Source organism: Felis catus, chromosome A3 (assembly GCF_018350175.1).
Source record: "Felis catus isolate Fca126 chromosome A3, F.catus_Fca126_mat1.0, whole genome shotgun sequence".
Taxonomy (NCBI): Eukaryota; Metazoa; Chordata; class Mammalia; order Carnivora; family Felidae; genus Felis; species Felis catus.
This window is the reverse complement of record NC_058370.1, coordinates 109,954,585-109,977,002: the sequence shown is the minus strand read 5'-3', so window position 1 is coordinate 109,977,002 and position 22,418 is coordinate 109,954,585. Positions and strand designations below refer to the sequence as shown.

At 39.9% G+C, this 22,418-nt stretch overlaps 1 protein-coding gene across 2 annotated transcripts in view; it reads right to left on the bottom strand.

Moving 5' to 3' along the window:
• PRKD3 (protein kinase D3) overlaps window positions 1-15,903 on the bottom strand; it is an 86,176-nt gene extending 70,273 nt beyond the window's left edge. The window contains exons 1-2 of one of the 2 annotated variants that reach the window (XM_023251955.2): window positions 15,748-15,903; window positions 7,729-8,687 (exon numbers count right to left, since the gene is read on the bottom strand). In XM_023251955.2, the coding sequence (XP_023107723.1) occupies window positions 7,729-8,016 (288 nt within the window). In that variant the 5' untranslated portion in view covers window positions 8,017-8,687; window positions 15,748-15,903. Of the gene's footprint in view, window positions 1-7,728; window positions 8,688-9,735; window positions 9,887-15,747 lie in introns of those variants that run through there. The other variant, XM_003984319.6, reaches the window with a different exon arrangement.
• Between the last annotated feature and the right edge of the window lie 6,515 nt (window positions 15,904-22,418).

The following is a 22,418-nucleotide window of genomic DNA, read 5'->3' as shown; positions in this document are numbered from 1 at the left end:
CCCTACTTTACACCATACACAAAAATCAACTCAAAATGGACCTGAAACCATAAAACTCCTAGAAGAAAAAATTGGGGATAAGCTCCTTGACATCATTCTTGGCAATGATTTTTAGATTTGACACCAAAAGCAAAGGCAACCAAAGCAAAAATAAACAAGGGCTACATCAAATTAAAAACCTTCTTCTCAGCAAAGGAAACCATTGACAAAATGAAAAGGCAACCTACAGAAGGGGGAAAAAGTATTTGCAAATCATATATCTGATAAGGGTTTAACACCCAAAATATATAAAGAACTCATATAACTCAATGGCAAAACAACAAGAACAAACAATCCAATTTAAAAATGGTCAGAAGAACTGAACAGACATTCTCCCAAAGAAGACATACAAGTGGCCAACAGGTACATGAAAAGGTCCTCACTATCACTAACCATCAGGAAAATGCAAATTCAAACCACAAGGAGATATCACTTTATGGCCATCATCAACAAGAGATAACAAGTGTTGGTGAGAATGTGGAGAAAAGGGAACCCCTGTGCACTGCTGGTGGGAATCTAAATTTGTGCAGCCACTATGGAAAACAGTATGGACATTCCTTGAAAAATTAAAAATAGAACTACCATATGACACACCAACTCCATTTCTGGGCATATATCTGAAGAAAATTAAAACACTACCTTTAATAATCTGCACTCCATGTCAATGCATCATTATAATAGCTAAGACATGGAAACAACCTAAATGTCCATCCATGGATGAATGAATCAAGAAGTTGTGGTATATATACAATGGAATATTAGTCAGCCATAAAATAAGGAAATCCTACCATTTGCCACAGCATGGATGGACCTTGAGGGCTTTATGCTAAATGAAATAAGTCAAGCAGAGAAAGACAACTACCATGTGATCTCACCTATATGGAGTCTCATATAACTTAACTCACAGAAACAGAGAGCAGATTGGTGGTTACCAGAGGCAGAGGACAGGAGGTGGGGAAAATGAGTGAAGGTGGTCAAAGGGTACAAACTTCCAGTTGTAAGATAAATAAGTTCTGGCAATGTAATGTACAGCACGGTGACTATAGCTAAACATTTTTTTTTTAATTTAAAAAAAAAAAAAAGAATGGTTATTTATTTTTAAGAGGGAGACAGGGTGTGAGCAGGGGAGGTGCAGAAGAGACACAGAATCCGAAGCAGGCTCCAGGCTCCAAGCTGTCAGCACAGAGCCTGACGTGGGGCTCGAACTCATGGATCATAAGATCGTGACCTGAGCTGAAGTTGGACACTCAACCGACTGAGCCACCCAGGCGCCCCTATAGTTAACCATTCTTTATTGTATACTTAAAAGCTGCTAAGAGAACAGACCTTAGAAATTCTCATCACAAGAAAAAAATTTAACTATGTAAGGTGATGTATGTTATCTAAGTTTATTGTGGTCATCATTTTGCAAAATATACATATATCAAACCATTATGTTGTATACCTTAAACTAATCCAAATTTAGGGATGCCTGGGTGGCTTGGTAGGTTAAGCGTCCAACTCTTGATTGCAGCTCAGGTCATGATCTCATGGTTCATGAGACTGAGCCCCATCTTTGGCTCAGCAATGACAGTGCATAGCTTGCTTAGGACTGTGTCTGTCTGTCTGTCTGTCTCTCTCTCTCTCTCTCTCTCTCTCCCTGCTCCTCCCCTGCTCATGCTCACATTCTCTCTCAAAATAAATAAATAAACATTTTTAAAAAACTAATACAAATATATCAATTATATCTCCATAAAACTGGAAAAAATGAGAAGCAACATAAACGACTAAAATAAGAAACTGGTTGTAAACTACTATGCATCAATATAACTGAAGCCTTTAAAATGATGATTATTTACACTATTACTTAGATTAAAAAGAGAGAAAAAAATGAAAAGCTGCCACAGACTGGAAGAAAGTATGTGCATTTCATATCTGATAAGAACTTGTATCTAAGATGTTAAAAAACTTTTATACTTCAATGACATAAACAATCTGTGTGGAATTTAACCAAAGAAAATAAGTGAATAAACCCATGCACAGATAACCAATCTCGTTAGTCATTAGGGAAATGCAAATCAAAGTCACAAGGAGATATCATTACACATCAACCAGAATGGTTAAATTAAAAAGACTGGAAATACCAAGTGCTGGCAAGGATATGGCAATTATACACCCGCATATTTACCCCAAGGAAATGAAAACACATTATCTACAATCAAGATTTGTATGGGAATGTTAATAGCAACTTTATTCAAAATTCCCCCAAATTGGAAACAACTCTAGTATCAATCAACTGATGAATAAACAAATTATGGTATATGCACACAATGGAACAGTACTCAGCAACAAAAAAGAACTACCGAGGTACCAGCATGGATGAATTAAAAACAAAGAACACTGAGGTATGTGAAAGACAGCAGAACAATAGACTACACATTATATGACTTCATTTATATGAAAATCTAGAAAAAGTCAAACTATAGTAACAGAGTGTAGTACAGTGGTAGCCCAGGACCAAGACGAGGAAAGGAGACTGCAAAAGTGCAAGAGGGAACTTAGGGGGTAATGAAGATGCTCTATATCTTGAATGGGTGATAGTTGCACAAACTTCCTACAATTGTTAAAACTCCATCAATGGATTTTATTACAGGTAAATTATATATAGTACGTCTGATTTTTAAAAAAGTAAACACTTTATTAAAATAGCTATTAAAGGGAAAAAAACTATATATATGGCATACTTCTATTTAATGCCTGAGAGGTACTAGAAAATAAAGCAATATAAAATCCAATCTTAGCCAATAAATTAATTTAAAAATGTAATGGTCATTCCGTTTAGATCACTGTGCTGTTATTTGAAAAAAATATTGAAATATTATTTCTGAATATGGAATACACGCAGAAGACACAAAATCTAAAAGGTACACAAGGGTATACAATGAAAAGTAAATCTCCCTTTCACTCTTGTTTCCCAGTCACCAGTCCCCTCCTGGAAGAAATCTCTCTCTCCTTCCAAGGTAATCAAAAAGCAATCAAGCGATCATATATACATGTACATATGTATAAGTGTGTGTAGTACAAAATGATAGCACAGCATGCCCTGTTCTACACTTATTATGTTATCTATATGTCCTATATACTTTGCAGATCTCTCCCTCCCCCAACCATGTCCACACAAAATGTTTCCTTTTTTAACAGCTGCAAAAACTTTTATAGAATCCCACAAACTACACTTTGGATCACTGCAGGGGTACTTTAAAAAGCCTTACAAATTAATAAACTCCATTCTTGTACCTGAGGTCAAATTCCTATTCCTTATATCTGAGGTCAATTATTACTAATATATTGTTAACACTGGATGGCAAAAATGTGAAATAGATGGAATACACATTTGGTATTATGACTAGATTAAAAATATTATTTAAAAAAATCTAAAATATCGTTAACATGAAATCATATCTCAGGCAGTCCTCCTCTACTAATTCAAAAGGAGGACTGCCCTCCAGGCTTACTTCACTAACTTTTAGAGGACTTTCCTCTGGTCCTTCAAAGTAAGAGCTCTTTTCATCACTTTTCTGCCTTGTTGGTTTCTCTACAGAAAGAAAGTTGGGAAGGTTCTTCTCAAGGAAAAATGATTCCATTTCAAGAGTCACAGCAGAACACTAGGGCCCAAATCCTTAAAAATTTCTAGAACACGGGAACTCTATCTTATTAAAGTTTGATAAAAATCAGTCCTATTCTCTCCCCCCAGAAAAACCTTACTTTTCTTTCTGAATTTTCTATCTTGGTTACCAGCATCACCACCCATCCAGCCACCCGCGCTCCCGTCTTCTTCAATAGGCTGTCAAGTTTTACCAACACTACTTGCCCAACACTCTTCAAATATATTCACTTCCCACATCATCTCAGTTCAGATATTCATTACAGTGGCTTCTTACCTGATCTCCTTATTTTATGTCACACTGAGTTACACATTTAAGCTTTCCCAAACACAAATCTGATCATGTTGCTTTGCTGCACGCAGACCTTAGTTAAATCTCTGCTCTTACAGGAATCAAGTGCAAAAATTTCCTTTGCATGAAGAAGGCAGTGTGGTGCACTGAAAAGAGTATACAGGTTTTGGAGTTTAAAAAAGACCTGTGTTTGAATTCCAACTTTCAGCAAGTAATTAAATGTCTCTGAAATTCAGTTCCTCCTTTATTCACCAGCAATTATATCACCCACACTCCTCCCACTCAGTGAGGTCCTTGGGAAGGAGCATCAACCTCCCCTAAGACCATATTACAAATGCTTAGATCCACACCAAACCTACTGATTCAAAACCTACATTTTAGAAGAATCACTAGATAACTGGCATATACATTAAAATTTGAGATGCACCACAAACTATTGTGAGAATTAACTAGAAAACGTGTGTAAAGCTCCCAACATAGAATAGGCACTCAATAAATGTTATTATAATCTTCCTCTTGTCCCCTTCTGTATCTTCAATCATCTTAATTCTTTTACCTGGAATGTATTCCTCACCTCCTATATTATTGAAATCTTGCTCATTCTTTAAATGTCAAATAAAATGCTACTTTCTGTATGAAGTCTTCCATATCCTTTATTAACCTGAGAAGAGCACTCTCTACCTTAACCTCACTTTCTACTTTTCATGTTTTACTCTGTTTCCTTCAGTATTCTGTAAGCTTTTTGAGAGAAGGGATATATGGTTAATCTTCCCAACCTAAAATTTAACCAGTACCCCATCTTTTAAAAGGTTCAGGTAAATGCATTTCCTAAGAATAGATATAAGAAAAGCAGGTATGTGACCCTCAGAGCCCTGGCAGCTAACCTGGAGCTGTAGAGATGTAGGTAATGAAAATGGATGACTAATGAGCAAGTACCCAAGAGGGAAGGAAAAAACAAAAGAACTTCTGACATGATTTTTCCATCCTCCAAATGAGTTAGGGATCCATGAAATGTCTCTATAAAATCTCAGAATCTGAGCTGGTTGCCTTAATATTTTTCTCTGGTTAGGATCTGGAGTAGGTCATCCTTTAAAACTCCTTTTTCCTTTAACTGTCTCTAGCAGTGAAGACCCAATTTTGATTAAATGTTTCATAATCTCACCACTGCAATTACACACTAGAAATCATCCCAACTCAGTCATTGATAGATTTGGAAATTGTAATCCAGAGAAGTCAAATCACTTGTGCAAAGTTAAACAGTAAATAAGCAATACAGCTGACCTAGTTTCAAGCTCAAAACTCTTAGAAATGTGTAGTATATTTATGCCCTATATATGCTACATATTTTTGCCAGATACATCCCCATATCACTATAATATTGATTCAAATTCAGTTCACTATGATATTTCTAGAATCAATAATTCTATATAAAGTTCACCCTAAGTTATCTTTTTTTTCCTTCAGCTCTATCCTGTTTACTTCCTTGGTATCACTGTAATTTTTCATGGATTATGATTTTTAATCAAGTTTTCTAAGAGTTTAACCCATCTGACCCACTTCTCACATCTATATTAAAGAAGAAGTAACATGAATTCTAAAATAATCCTGTAGGAAATCAGCATGCCTCTGTATAAATGTAAGAACAAAGTGAAATTTTAGAAGATTGAAAACAATAAATACAGACTCTGCCAAAACATTGGTTATAAATTTCTATAGGTTTGGGGTGCCTGGGTGGCTCAGTTGGTTAAGTGTCCAACTCTTAATTTCGACTTGGGTCATGATCCCAGGGTTGTGTGATGGAGCCCTGTGTCGGACTCTGCACTGAGGGTGGAGCCTGTGTGGGGTTCTCTTTCTTTCTCCCTCCCTCTCTCTCCCTCTCTCTCTCCCCCTCCCCTGTTGGCACACTCTCTCACAAAATAAACAAACATTTTTTAGAATTTCTATGCACTCAAATAAAAAGGAAACATTACAGTTACACTATAGTTAAGTTAAAAGCTTACCTTTAAATTAAAAACCTTGTCGCAAAAATATTTGTGAAAAACCTCTGTAACATTTAATGAAAGGGAAAATAAAAGCAAAAATACTTAAAGGCACGCAGATGGCTCTACAGATCTACAAAAGGAAAGTGAATCTTTAGGCCACATTTCAACAGACAAGTTATTGTTGACACACAGGCACAGATTATTTTTACAAACCACATCACATGTTTTAGACTATTAAATGCATCTACATCAGAAGATAATAACAAACAAAGATAAGAAATTAAAAGAAAAACAGGGGCGGGCGCCTGGGTGGCTCCATTGGTTGAGCGTCCAAATTCAGCTCAGGTCATGATCTTGGCTCAGGTTCGTGGGTTTGAGCCCCGCATCAGGCTCTGTGCTGACAGCTCAGAGCCTGGAGCCTGCTTCACATTCTGTGTCTCCCTCTCTGTCTGCCCCTCCCCCACTCATGCTTGGTCTCTCTCTCTCTCTTTCTCTCTCTCTCTCAAAATAAATAAACATTAAAAAAATACTTTGGGGGGCACCCTGGTGGCTCAGTCAGTTAAGCATCTGACTTCAGCTCAGGTCATGATCTCATGGTTCGTGAGTTCGAGCCCATGTCCGGCTTGCTCTCTCTCTCTCTCTGCTCCTCCCCCATTTGTGCTTTGTCTCTCTCAAAAATAAACATTAAATTTTTTTTTTAATTTTTAAAGAAAAACAGGAAGATAAAGAGCATGAATCCAAATATATTAATCTTGTGCAATGATTTTTAAAATAAAAAATATACTAATTTGTTTGAACCATATGCTCAGTCCATCAAAAATAAAATGTACCCAATTCACACTATGTAAATATACAGTTTCATGATAAAATAGAGAACGTCCCTGCTTATCCACCAAATCAAGATTATTAAAGACATTTAGCTAAGGTTCCTTAAAAAATAGTATAGTATAGGGGTGCCTGGGTGGCTCAGTTGGTTAAGCGTCTGACTCTTGGTTTCAGCTGAGATCACTATCTCACACTTGTGAGATCCAGCCCTGTGTCAGGCTTGGATCTGGGCATGGAGTCTGCTTGAGGTTCTCTCTCTCCTTCTCCCTCTGCTTCCGCCTCTTCTCCCATTAGCACTCTCATGCTTGCTTGCGCGCGCGCTCTCCCTCTCTCTCAAAAACAAAAATGGTATAGTACAGGACAGGAGACAGGTAGAGAGGAAACAAAAACTACCCTCAATTTCAAATTTTTATGTATTGTCATATATTCAAAACTCATTTACCTATTTTTTAAGCAAGAGAGAGTGGTCTTCTCATATCAGATGGCAGTTTAGGTGAAATTAAGACCAAAAGGGAAAGAAGAGAGTATAAAAAAGAGGGCGGAAAACAGCGCACCTAGGAAGAACACGTATGCACCTGGGACTCAGCCACAGCTGGGTCTTATCCTTTAGGGAAGCCATCTGGATGGCTTGCACCCTCTAACTCCTGTTTTCTCTAAAAACAAAGGAGATTTCTTAAGTCCTCTTGATTTTATATGGATTTTCATGCTCTTAAAAAGGAAAATTGAATAGGCAGTATTTTAAAGTTAGGATATAGGCTCCAGTTGTTAGGACCTGAAATTTCAGACCTTAGGCTTCTAGCCTATTAGCACTTTTCCCTAAATGATCAAAATTAGGACATAGTCAATTGACTCACGTGTTAACTCATTGTTGCATGTATAATTTATAGAAAAGCATTAGGAACAACGTTAATTAGAAAAAGTATGGACATAAATAGTATGCACAGTACCTTTTGATAAACAATGGAGCACACAAGATCCTTGACAGCAGATAAAGATAGTTCCTGGGCTTCAATGGTAACACTTTCCCGTGTAAGGCCAATTTGCAGCAGAAATGAAATTGTATGCTCTGAGCCTCTGGAGTTGGTGAGTGATGGTGCACTGAAGCTTCCATTAGAGAGCCGGGCAGAGAGTCCTGTTTTAGGACTTGAACACGGAGAAGGAGTGGGAAGCACAGCAGGAAGAGTTGCAGGTAATACAGACTTCTGGGCTGATGGAGGGGAATTGTTTGCAGACATCTGCCTTTCTTTAATCTTTTAAAATAGTTGTCAATTCTTTTTCAGTGGTTATGAAGAGGCTTTTACAATCACAGGAGTAAAAAAATGACTGTACTTTTGGATTTAATTGAAAACTGCTGTATTTCCTCTTTTAAGCCACTCATGCCAATGACTGCATCTTCTACAACTGTGAGCTGAATACACAGAAGGTCCCACTTCCCCTAGTATCAGATGTCCCATCAAAAAACAGTCTTGTCTTCAGGACGACAACCAGGGATTTGGAAAGGATTTAACATCACTGAATTATCCTCATCAGAAAAGAGTTGACACTGCTTATTTACTAACCATTTTCACCTATTTTCTTTTAAGTCTACTTTTGTCTCTCTCTTTTAATTTCAGAAAATACATATTGAATAAAAGTTGTTTTTCTGTTAAGATGAAATCCTCCTGGTTTAAAAGAGAAGTGTTTAGGATTAATCTATTTAATCCTTATCCTTAGGTTCAATGATTTGATGGGATACTTTCTCAAATATCCACACCTTAAATCACCTTCTCAAATGTCTTCATTTTCATTTTTGGGGGGGTAAATTTTTCCATGATGAAGCACAAAGCTTTTTAAAACAGTACAGGTATATTTCACTTGAAGAATTGGTCCGCTGAGAAGAGTTGATGTTTTCTGAAATGTAGTCAGCCTGGAAGGAATTTTAAAAACACTCAATATTTTATACTCATTTGACATTATTTTCAGAATGCCAAGAATCCCTTTAATTTTTTTAAATGAGAAGTTTTGGTTGCATGTTTACAATTCACCAATAAATCCTAATGGGTAGTCGTTCTGGAGGTCTAGTTATCAGTCTTTTTTTTTTTTTTTTACTGTAGATATAATTTTAGGGAGAGCCTTCTGCTCGCCACTACCACCACCACCACCAAGCCCATGGCACCCCTCACTAACACCCAAAATCTGAAGATCAAACACTTTTATTCCACAATACACAACTGAGTTAAGACAAAAACAGAGAAAAACAGAAGGGACTAAAAGAAGGTTAAAACTGATATGGTCATAGAAATAAAGCACGTACCACTCAGCCATACCGAAGAAGTAGAACACTGTCCTAATAAAGACATGTTAAGAGTATTCTTTTTTATATTAAAAGTCTAATTCTACCAAAATATGATTGCTGACTTGCTTTTTGACAGATTTCTTCCGTAAGGCCAAGAAAGCAGAAGGGGACATACTATGCACAGTTATAATGTGAACAACATACTTAAGACAGGAACATAGGAGAAAGTGACCTTATCGTAAAGGGTTTCTATAAGTAAAAAGAGAGACAGCACTAGACTCAGTTATATATGTGTCACAGTTTACAGTAGGACATTTCAAAAACAAAACAAAAGGCATGACCCCCATGGCCTAAGTGAAATGGCTCACAAGAGATCTTTCTAAATTTTCCATATATAACCGTAAACAATTCCAATGATGAAAAAGAGTGAAGCATCCAATGTGGTTGCAGAATGACTCTCCGGAGAGTAGTTAATGGGGCTAAATAAATCAGGATGAACACAAGAGAAGAGCAAAAACATACAGATGTAGTATCAGGAATTAGAAAGCTCAGGGAAAACTAAGGCTTAGAAAAAATTACTTAAAGATAACAAAAGCTTTTATAGCTACATTCAAATAAATATTAACCCACCTTATACAGTACAGCACTTAACATCTCATAAATGCTTTACATACTTTACCTCGTGCACACCTTTTTGGAGACAAATATGACTTTTGCAGATGAGAAAATAGAAGCACAAGCAGATAAAGCAACGCGCCCAGCATCACGCAGGTAATTAAGAGGCAGGGTGGGAATCAGGACCCAAGTTTCATACTTTCTTACTAAGTGCTATCTCCATAAAATAACATACTATTTTTCAAAGAGAACAAGGAACTGAGAGAATCACTGCTCAGAGAGGATGTTGTTAAGGTTGAGCACGTACAGAAGGCAGAATTGCTCAACTTGTATTTTGCTGATCTTCTCTCAGTTTTTAAACTAAAGTTGTAGAAGGGCAATGAGAACCGAAACCCCAGCCTGGTGAATGAGAAAGACTAAAACAACTTTATGTAGTAAGTCTTGGGTTCCAGATGCAATTCATTCCACACTGCAGAAGCAATTAGCAAGTGTAATCACAAAGCTGACTCCTAAAATCTTAGAGAAAGAGCTCAGAAAAAAATAATCAGGGCCTGGAGATGGGTCAGGGTTGCTTCGAATTTTGGAGCTGGAGGAGTAGGGAAGTAGATTTCAGAAATCACAGACATATAAACTTAATTTTTAGTCAAATCTGAGAATAGATTATGAAAGGAAATGGTTTCTGAATATTTAGAAAAGAATATAATAATCACTAGATGTCAGCATGAATTAAAACAGAACAAATAATGCCAAATCAACTGCATTTACATCTTGGAAAAGAAGGATTACTAGACTTCTCAGATGCAAGGGAAAAAAATAATAACTTATAGTCATTGAGCTCCAACTATCTGTCAGACACTGTCTAAGCACTTTATATGCATTACCTCATTTAATCCTCTGCAACAACCCATTTTATAGTTGAAAAAACACGCTTAGAAATTAAAGTACTTGTCCAAGATCACACAATTAGCAAAGCCAGGGAGAAAAAAGTGTATTCTGGCCAAAACAGTATTCAAGATGGTTTTTCACACTATTTTTGCAAATATGTTGTTTGAGTGTGAGTTGGATGTTAGTGTAGTTGGGTAAATTCACTACTCTAGATCAGCCTAGATGAAAGAAGTCTTTAGGGGAGTGCCTCAGAACTCTGTCCTCGGCCCTATATTGTTTTTGATTATTCATAACATAAAGACACAGAAAACATGCTCATAAAATCCTCAGAGTGTACGATCCGGGAGAAATAAACTAAAATTAAAGTGAAATGTAACAACAGTGAGTGTAAAGCTTTACATTTGGTTTCAAAAAGTTAATGGAGAAGAAATGGAGAAGTGCTGATTTAGAAGGTATTCAGAAGGGGAGTTAGCCACCTAAGAGTTTAACGAGAGCTGCTAATCTGCAACTAAAAGAACTAATGCAAATCTAACCCCCCAGGACACTGAGAACACATCAGCACCAACCTGTAAACTCTGTTGCCAGTCAGCCTACCTTACCCCTGTATTCATTTCTACAGTCCACATTTTTAAGAGCCATATTGATTAAAAAATAGTAGTAACAGCATGCATCTAGATAAAGGTGAAAACAATGTCATGTGACAAATACATGCTTAACAAAGCCAAACAGAATAATGGTGTTCAAACATTTGAAAAGGTGTTAAGAGAATAATCAGCTTTATTCAGTATCACTGCAGAGAAGTAAAATGAAGATAACCGCACTACTTGCTTACCTCACAGAAGGTCAAGAGCACGGAGCTACTGCATGTAAAGTACTTTCAACAGTACCCGGCTTACAGTTCAGTGCTCAGTAAGTTTTAACGATTTTTACAGTGATTCCATGAGGAAATTAAGAAGGAAGGTCCTACTTTATGCTAACCGCTGCAATTGATATATGATACTTCATTACATTCTCAAGACCACTCTAGATTTGTTCCACTCTGTTTTACTGAAAAGGAACCAAAGTTTATAGTTGCTTGCTCACAACTACACAGCTAATGTGAGATGGAACTGGGATTCAAACAAAAGTTTGCCAGGCTCCAAAGCCCGTGTTCTTTCTGTTGCATTCCACCTCCAACAGCCTAACTACCCACCAGGTTTTCTCCTGAAGTAGTCAGTCACTTACAAGTAGTTTCAAAAGCTGAACAACTGTCATGAAAAAGGTAGCAAAATATCTACGAATAATACTGTATTCAGGTCAAATACTTCAAAATACAAGATACTGCTGTGTTCAATAATAATTTATTTTCAATGGATGTCTTCCCACTAAATTTCCATTTTATTGTAACTGTCTAGTAATACAATCAACCAATTTATCAGAACTATTGATAACTGTTAATAAACTATATAAATGTTATAGTTTTGTATAAAAATATTTTTTACAGTTTCAGCATGAAAACAAATAGAAGAAACTAAGTGAGCTGTCTTTAAGCTTCTGCCCATTCATCCCAACTGTTTTCTCTCTCCTTTTATTTTATGGAACCCTGATTTTCTCTGTAAGATGCAAGACGTAGGATTCAAAATATTAACACTAAACATCAAAAAAATCCAAGAACTGTAATTTACTTTGTCTTTATGTTTCAATTAGAAAACAGAGACAAAAGACAATTACTAATTTATAAGCTATGTATCAATTAGATATCTTTATTTCTAACAGCTATGGATTGGCAAGCATTTCTAATACGTTTACTTGGAACATCTCAAATATTCTTTGGGGGGAGTTAATTTGTCACATATCCCATTCAAATGAGCTTACAGGATCCATCACCACTGCGGAATGGAATCAAAAGATGAACTATGAAAGGAATCGTGAGCCCAACCTGCCATATTACTACAGACAAGGTAAAACAAAGTCTATGACTTCGTAGTAACATCACAAGTTGATCTACCTTTCTCTCCCACTCCCTTACCTCCCCCCTGCATGCACATATCTCATATCTTGGCCAAGCCTCTAATTACAAGCTCTAACAACAGCATTTTCATTCAACAAATATTTACTGAGTGCCTATTATTTGCCAGACTGTTACTACAGTAGCTGTGCTTATATAGCAGTAACCGATACAGATATGGCTACTGTTCCTTCTGGAGCTTACAGTGTGATGTGGGGCACACACATTAAACAAACACCATTCACATAAACAGCAAGGGAACTACAAATTATGAAAAGTGAAATGACCGAGTATACCAAAAGGACCTAATTTTAACTGGGGTCTCAGGCAAGGTGACTTTAAGGAAGTAGTGCTTAAGCTAAGACCTAAAGGATAAGTAGGAGTCAGGGAAGCAGAGAAGGGAGGATTCCGGGAAGACAAAACAAATCCAATTCTTACATACAGTACTTCAAAAGGAAGCTCATTATTTAGTGTAGCCAGTGTCCTTTTTGTAATCAGGGCTAAAGTAAAGAGGTAAAATGCTTTTCTTATTCAGAACAGCGTAATTATTTACCATGACTCCTACTAGTAATGGGTTGTCCTTGTTCAATTTAGTTTTGTGTGCTAGGAATGCTATTTTTTTTTCCCTCCTGTTAATATGTAGACGTATTCTTTTAGCACGTAAAAAAGCATGTGCCCTTTTTCAGTGCAATACTGACCAGTGTCCTGAGGTCATTTTGCCTTGATAACAGGCTTGATCTGGCTTAATAATCCTAGTGTTGCTTTTATACTGTATATCGCATTAAAGTCAAATAACTTTTTGGTTTTTAAAATCACAGTTTGCGGCAAATACAATTTCAAAAACTATTACCTTAGGTTAATATAATACTTTTCCTAAGAGATCAGCATTCAACTAAATTGTTGCTGCTAAAATTCTGTTGATCTGGATCAGTGACATTTGAATCTCAGTCCTTCTACTCTCAGAGAGAGGACAGAGAGCATACTATGTCTGCTCTCTGCTCAGCCACTGACAAGTTTATCCGGTAATAAGATTACAGACTGCCAATCTGGCAATGCTGTAGGAATCTATGCTGGGCTTGATGGGCCTTCATCGCCTCTCTTCGCCCCAGTGGTATCTGAGAAATCTGACTGGCTAACAGCCAACGAGCAATTTCTCACACAATGTCACTGTAAACTAACCACACAAGTGGAGAAAACTTTTCTGCAATGAAATTAAAACAAAAACATTTCCTAAGTGTATCATCTCAAATTTTTTGATGAACAGGACAACTGCTCCAAAGAGGGCACATACAAGTTCAATTTAAATTACATAATCAGAGACTCAAAGTAGTAACAGAAAATTGTGAACCATAAGAATGATTATTAAATCAAGTTAAAATCTGTACTAGCAAATAATTTCCTCATATATCCAGGCCTGTAAGAGTAATTTCTTTTAAAAATGAGCAATTCACTTCAATATGGTAATATTTTCATCACCTTTAAAATGTCTTTTTTTAAATGAGAAAATGTCCCTTAAAAGTGCATTTAAATGATCATTTCGTTTTTTCTCTATGAGGTTTTTTCAATTCTAATTTAATTTTTTAAATTTACTGTCCCAAAAATTGATTAAAGCCTTTTTTTTGCATATGCCAGTGTTAAATTAAAAACAACCCACAAGAGAAATTTCTCTTTTAAAGAGGTCGTCTGATGACACTGAAAGCTTATAAAATCTGTATATCTAAAAGACTCACTACTATCTGAGATGCTTAAAAAATTACTCCAGATATCTTGAACATGAATCATCCTAAAAAGTGAAATGCTATCCACCAAATTATTGTATGTAAACTGGCTTGTCAAATACTCCAAACTCATCTGATCAGGTCTACCACATGGATATTAACTGCTAAAAAGCAAAACGTAAGGTGAAGGCTTTAAGTGACATGTTTAAAATACTTTTACTAAAACTTGTAACTTCTTTTTTAGCTGAATTTTCATGCTTGCTCTCAATTCAGATCCTAACAGGGGAGGAAGAAAAGGTTCCTTGATAAAATTAAACTAGTCTAGACCTAGATCGGGGTACTTTATATGGACGTCTTCGGCAGCAAATCCAGAGGTATTCCCAGCCTTCAAGGCATGACAAGTTGGTAAGTAAGTAAGCTTGATCTAAGCAAAATCATAGTCGCTAAAAACGTAGGAAAGAACTGCAGCGTTAAGTACTAAGTAGAAGCAGTTGTAAGAGTAACAAAATATAGCATTTTCTAGGGTACAGATTAAGGCATTTGAAAACTTTTTGTTTCATTTGCGGCTACAGCTTATGAAGGCTGGGTAGTACAAAATTGTAGTTCAGGGTGGAACTTATTCTTCCTAATCAAAGATGACACCGATATCTTATTTCCTGTGGGGATGGGTGTGGTCGAAGAGACAGTTATGTCCAAGCCATCAATCTGTGTATGGAAAAGTCTGCAGGTTTTACGCCTGTCCCTGGAATTTATATTCGTGCCTGCAGTCGGCAAGGCCTATGCTTCTGCCTGCGATGACTTCAAATAAAATATCCAACAGGCAATCGAGTAGTACGCGGTTATGGTTGCTGCTCAAAGAAACAGTCGCACTCCTCAGCGTTTCATCTCAAGAAAAACCTCCCGGGGTTAAGAACAACTCCGAGCAAGGCTGCAACTTGCAAAACTAAGCACAGTCAGGAAACTGGGGTGGGGGCTCCCATGCTCTAAGCACCATTTACTCCCCGCTCTGAGACGGCTGCAACTCCAAGTGATGAAATGAAAAAGAAAAAAAGGCTCATCCCAAATTCGGCAGCTTGACTGTCGCGGGTCTGGCGTCGGAAGCCAGCTGGAGGGACCCCGAAACAGACCGCTCCCGAGGCGGCCGCACGCGCGGTGGTCGCCCGCGGAGCGCGGACCCAAGTTGGCCTCCGCGCCCACGCCGGAACTTGGCCCCATCTGGCGGCCGCGCCGGCGCCCCCGGCCCGCCGCGGCGCCCCCCCCCCCCAACCCCGCCCGCGCCTCCCGCCCAGCGCTCCGCCAACTTCCCGCCCGGCCCCGGGCGGTCGCCGCCCAGCCCCGCGCGGGGCCCGGAGTCCCGCCGCCGCCGCGTGCGGGTGGGGGAGGGGCCGCCGCCGCCTCACCCGACGGGCCGCGAGAACAAAGCGGCGGCCGCCGCGGCGCTAACTTTTTCGGTGTCTGATCCGCGCTCCCCGAGGCGACGACTTACAGAGGGAGAGCTCCGCCGGTCGTGAGAAACTCCACGGCCGCCAGCGTCTGGGTCCCGGACGAGGCGCCAGCGAGGCTTCACGCGCCTCGCACGATCCCGCCCGCCGCTGGCGCCCCTTCCTCCCTCTCCCTCCCGCCCTCCTCCCTGTCCCGTCCTGAGGCCCGGGGGCGGGGGGCGGGGGCGTGCGGGGCGGGGGCGCGCGGCCGGCGCGGGGCCTGCCGGGAGCTGTAGTTTCCGCGCGGGGATGTCAGTCACGCTAAGCCTGCGCGCGGTGCAGGGGCAGCGCGAGCGCTGGGTCCTTTCGGGCTGGCCCTGCGCGCTCGGAAATCCCTGTGTCTCCGTGGGCGCGCGGCAGCGGGGCGCCACCGGGTATTTGAACCAGTTACACACGGCGCTTGATACCCATCATTGCCTCTTGCTCTTTTGTCGTCCGCTCTGATGGAGGCGACGGGGGCAAGGAACCGAGAGGTGGCAACTTGGACGGGAGGCTTGCAAGAGGTCCACAGCAGAGAGCAGCTACCCCCCTGAGAGCTCTTCTTCCTGCTCCCCGCCTTTCCCTCCCTCGGGCCTGCCTTCCAGGTGGCCGCCTGGCGCCGGGGCCCCAGACATCCCGCCCCGGAGGCAGAAACATCCAAGAGCCCTCCATCTAAACAGAGTAAATCGAAGTGGCTACTTTCCATGTGTTTTGTGTTTCCTCTCTGTCCATCATGGAACTCCACGGGGTCCCCTACCATCAAAGTGAAGTGCAGCCAAGCATCACAAACCTCGGCTTCCACGCGCAGGGGAAAGAGAGTGACAATGCCTGGGGAGGGGCAGAGGGAGGGGTGGGTGTCGGGATGAGGATCTAGAGGGAAAATACACTATGTGGTAAATTACAACTTTAATGTGAGAGAAAACCCTGAGCAGCCGACAGTTGTCCCAGAAACGACCTAGTTCTCCTTCTCTCAAGATTTTGTCTCGAAAATACTTAAGTAAAATATCTTGTAACAAGCTAGATGGGCTACTGTCAACAATCCATCCATCCTCAGGCGACGCTCCCAAGCAGCTTTTGAGAATAGAAAGAAAAGAAAGTTAAGTGGGTCCTTTCTTCTTATACTAAGTTGTCAATCTTAATCGATGCCCCTGTATTTAAACTTAAGAAATGGGAATTTAAAAAAAAATTATATTAAAGATGGGACAAGTGAGCTTGTGTATAATTCTAATGTACTCTGAAGCTATTTTTTAGAAAAGACCTTTCTGAAACATTCTCAGGAATTGGAAGCTGCTAAATGTCCCATATCATATCCAGTAGTATCTACCTAATTCGATCTAATATTTTATATTTAGTCTTATTTTCTGCTCTTGTTTTATTTTAAAATTGAAAGTAACTCCACTCAAGTTTACATTCTTTTTAAAGAACGCTCTTACCTAACTTTGCCTTTTTCTTCCTTCCACTTCCCAACAGACGTTTTAGTCCAGCCCCAAATACTCTCTCTCTCAGCAAGATTCCCAGGACCTCATTGGAGCAGTTTACAGCCATTCCCATGTCACTAGTGACTTCCATGTTCTCTCGTGGTCCTTAAAGGGACAGAAGTTACTCTTCCTAGAAGTAACTTTTCTAAACGAATCAACCTGGTATTATGTAGAGATTTAAGGGTTTGTGTGTGTGTGTGTGTGTGTGTGTGTGAGAGAGAGAGAGAGAGAGAGAGAGAGAGAGAGAGAGAGAGAGAATGCATGTTATTTCCACTGTTCTACTTCTCTTTTTAAAAACTAAATTGTCTCCTCCACTTCAGATGAATCTTTCAACAATGTATTCTAGCATAAGACTATCTTTGTAGCTGCAATTTTTTGCTTGACAGAAACTACAATTTCTTTAACTGAGTATATATCAGATCTACCTGGATTCCCCCTTCATAGGAATGTGTCTTTCCCCCTACTGAACTTGTAGAAGATCATGGATATAAAGGCGAGTAATATTTATCACTTATTGAACGTCAGCTCCGGGCCAGTCACATTCATCCATTTTTATATCACCTTCTCTGTATATTACACATAACACCTCCCTTTTCTTTACATGCACTTAGATTTATCTTTATATAATTTACTGTTTGATTACATACTATGTTCTAAGATATTTGTAGAAATAAACTGCAAATATATTCATGTTTATACCTACAAATATATGTAGAACATAGTATATATGCAAAGAATCGCGGAAAGGATTGTCCAACTAAAAGGAGGATTAGAAAAACGAAGTAACTATAAGGAGAAGCTACTGCATATACTCCACCCAGGATTTTATATGGTGTCCCTAAAATTTAATAGTCAGGTAATTTGTAATCAAAAACCAATTACCTTGCTCATCCCCAGTAATTCCTGTTTATCTTTGTGGTTGTAAAATATGTTTCTCCAAGAAGGACAAAATAGTGCATAAATGTGCCTTTGGATTTCATTTTAATTAAATATTCACTATAAACCTTGCTTTTGAAATACTGTAAACTGGCCATAATATATCTTAAAAGTCAACTGAGAAAGAGAACACAAGCGCTACAGACCTGGATAAGGAGCCAGTATTAAAATTAACTCTTGTACCAACACTGGTCAGAGCAAAGGAATTAGACAAGTGGGCTCCCTCACACACAGTCTGGAAACTGCACCAGCCCTAAAGAGCCAGTTAAAAGAGGGTTGGGATGGGACTTAGAAGACAGAATCCAACCTAGTCCCTGCCATGTCACAGGTGCATGCCGCTCAATCTCACTAAGAATTGGTGTTCTTACCTGTGAAATGAGGGGAGATAATTATGTACACCATGGGGTCGTGAGAATGAAGAGATGCCTTGAGTGTACCACACATGCAAGAGCATCAGAGGTAGTCTGCCCAGGTACGCATCACGATTCTGCCACGGCTGTGCGGTCATGGGCATGCCAACATCAGTGAGCTTCCTTCTCAGCCTCAGTTAACTTGGATGATAACGGTCATCCCATGAGCTGTGCAATACCTAAATGACATAACAAATGGAAGACGCTTTTAAGAATTCACACAGTGAATGCTCAATAAATGTTAGCTATTACATTTAAGAGGTGGAGCTTTTCAGAGTGCCACAGCTCCTCCTGGAAGCACAGAGGGAGAAAAGTTAATAAGCTTGAGTCTGTGAAGGGAAATTTAAAATAATAGCGAAGAGTTTAAATGACACAGGAATCCCTGTGACCATGGAGTAAAGTCCTTTTCCCTTCATCAAGGGAATATCCTACTGCACTGGTGCTCAGTTGACCAGAAACCATCACTTTCTCCACTAATAGCTTCAGGTGTCCCATCCAGGATAAAATCACTACATGGTTTTGTTTGTTGGTTTTGTTTTTGTTTTATTTATCTATTTATCTATCTATCTATCTATCTATCTATTTATTTATTTATTTATTTAAGCTTATTTATTTTGAGAGAGAAAGAGAAAGAACAGGGGTGGGGCAGAGAGAGGGGGAGACAGACAATTTGAAGCAGGCTCTGTGCTGAAGGCAGAGAGCCTGATGTGGGGTTTGAACTCACGAACCAGGAGATCATGACCCAAGCCCAAGTCGGACGCTTAACTGACTGGGCCACTCAGGCCCCCTGGTTTTGTTTTTAATAAAGTTAATCAGACTCTACTGAGATGAACATTTTACTATAATTTGTACTCTGATCATATATCTCAAATTTCACAATCTCAGATACCTCCAGAAAGAATTCTGACTATATAACCCTAGACTTTAAACTCATAGTTCCTTAAATGATGAAGTGTGCAGCTGAAGTCTAGTTGAGGTTAATTTGCCTTACATGCCTTTTTTCCTAGCCTCCCCTTAAGACTTTACAGCCCTTGGGGCGCCTGGGTGGCTCAGTCAGTTAAGCAGCCGACTTCAGCTCAGGTCATGATTTCACGGTCTGTGAGTTCGAGCCCCGCATCGGGCTCTGTGCTGACAGCTCAGAGCCTGGAGCCTGTTTCAGATTCTGTGTCTCCCTCTGTCTGACCCTCTCCTGTTCATGCTCTGTCTCCCTCTGTCTCAAAAATAAATAAACGTTAAAAAAAATTTTTTAAATAAAAAAAAGACTTTACAGTCCTTGATATATTGATTCAATAAACATTTTTTTAACATTTATTTTTGAGAGAGAGAGAGAGAGCAGGGCAGGGGCAGAGAGAGAGGGAGACACAGAATCCAAAGCAGGCTCCAGGCCCCGAGCTATCAGCACAGAGCCCCACGCAGGGCTATAACCCACAGACCGTGAGATCATGACCTGAGCCGAAGTCGGTCGCTCAACCGACTGAGCCACCCAGGTGCCTCTATTCAATAAACATTTTTGGAGAGGCTGCCATGTGCAAGGCATTAGACAGGACCTATAGGTGAAACAATTACTGATCTTGGGGGACTAACGTTTATTAATAAGGTATGTCAAATCTATCACACAGAGAAAAGAGTAAAAAAGAAATAGGAAGCAAAATAAAAGGTTAGAAGGTGGCAAAGAAGTACAAGACATATGTCTGACCTGGGAACGCTAAACATATGGACAAAGAGGATTTTAGCTGAGCTTTGAAGGAGTAGAATTGGAAAATATGGGGGAGGGAAATGAGGGGAAAAAAAGAAAATTCCAAGTGGAAGCAACAGTGAGCAAAGGCACAGAGGTATGAAACATGGCACATAGTTGTGGACCAAATAGTTTTGTTAGGCTGAGCCATAGGACCAGACAGTCCTCACACAGTCATTTAAAAATTGAGATATAATTCACAAACTATAAAAGTTCACCTTTTTAAAGTGGTTTTGAGTTAACTCACAAAGGTATGCAATATTGCCACTATCTAATTTCAGAATATTTTCATCACCCCCAAAAGAAACTCCATATCCGTTAGCAGTCACTGCCCATGACCCCCAGAGGTGGCTGGACCCCCCAGGAGGCTCCCAATGGAGTCACAGGTGCTTGCAGTTGGAAGCCCTTAAGTGGACAGGTGGGGGGAATGGTGGGGGCGGGGTGAATATTGGCAGGACACCTGCTGTATGCACCTCACATGGCTTCAATCACAGACTTACAAATCTCTATCCATAGCCTTGATCCCTTTATATAACTACCTCAATGTTCCATAGAAAGATCACAAATTCAAAGTGTGCCAAACTAAACTCATCTTTTCCTTAAAACCTTTTCTTCTTCCTATATTTCCAATCTTAGTTCACAGTACTACTATCTATTTAGTCATCTAAGACAGAAACTTCTTGGTTAGCCTAGACTTCTTTTTCCTTGTTCTCAAACCCAATTAGCGACCAAGTCCTGTCAATTTCAGACCGTCCTATTTCTAGTGTTGTATTCCTCTTCTCCTTTTTCACTATGACTGTCTTAACTCAGGCCTCCATTAGCTTTCACCCGATTCACTAGCCATCTAAGAGATTTCTAAAACATTTCCCCCCTTGATTGAATCTTTTCTTTAGCCCACTCTCCACTCTGCCACCAGAGTAATAGTTCTAAAGTGCAGAATATGATTCCTTGTGGCTAAAGTCCTTCAGGAGCTAACCAATGCCTTCATTATGCAAACATTTTAGCATGGTGCCTAATGTGCCCTTTGCTGCTTTACCCCCAATTCCTCACATACCTACCACCTCAAGCGGTGGTGAACTACTGACAGTTTCCCACTGTATTTTTGCTAATGTGATACTTGTCTCCCCCGTTTCCACCTGGAAACTTATTTCAGTTCCAGCTCCATCTATGAGGTCTTTCCTATCTGATTCAGACAGACTGAGAATCACCATGCCTTTCCTTGTGCTCCAGACGTGCTGCTTCCATAGCACCTGTGACATTTTATCACACAACTCTCTCTCTCACTGCACTGTAAGCTCCTGGGGTGCCTGGGTGGCTCAGTTGGTTAAGCATCTGACTTTTTTTTTTAACAATGTTTATTTATTTTTGAGACAGAGAGAGACAGGGCATGAGTGGGGAAGGGGCAGAGAGAGGGAGGTACAGAATCCGAAACAGGCTCCAGGCTCTGAGCTGTCAGCACAGAGCCCGACGCGGGGCTCAAACCCACGAACCGTGAGATCATGACCTGAGCTGAAGTCAGACGCTCAACCGACTAAGGCGTCCCACATCTGACTCTTGATTTCGGCTCAGGTTATGATCTCAGGGTTGTGATTTCAAGGCCAGCATTGGGCTCTGCACTGGGCTTGGAACCTGCTTGAGATTCTCTCTCTCCTTCTCCCTGTGCCCCTCCCCTGCTTGTGTGCGCTCTCTCTCTCTTTCTCTCTTTCTGTCTCTCAGCAAACAAACACCTGTAAGCTGCTGAAAAGCAGGGACCACATAACATCCCTATCTTCTTTGCAGTATGCTTTGCCCACTCTTAGTACTTCCCTGAGATTTGGGAGTCAGTGCATAGGATGGAGAATGAAACTATGGGAAGGGATGAAATTATCCTGCAGGAAGACCAGGAGTGGAAATTACATTCATTGGGGTCCTACTATGTCAAAGGAGACAGAATCCTAAGGTTTGACTCCAGAGTTCTATGCTTTTCACCAATTATAATAGGACTGAAAAAGATCCATTCTATTTGGCGATGATAAGTTCATCATGTGTTGACTCTGGGGACAGAGGTGTCAGGAGAAGATTGGGGCCAAAGCCGTACTGTAATGAATTGAGGAGGTAAATGGAAGATGAGAAGACAGAGTAGACATTGATGGCTCTCA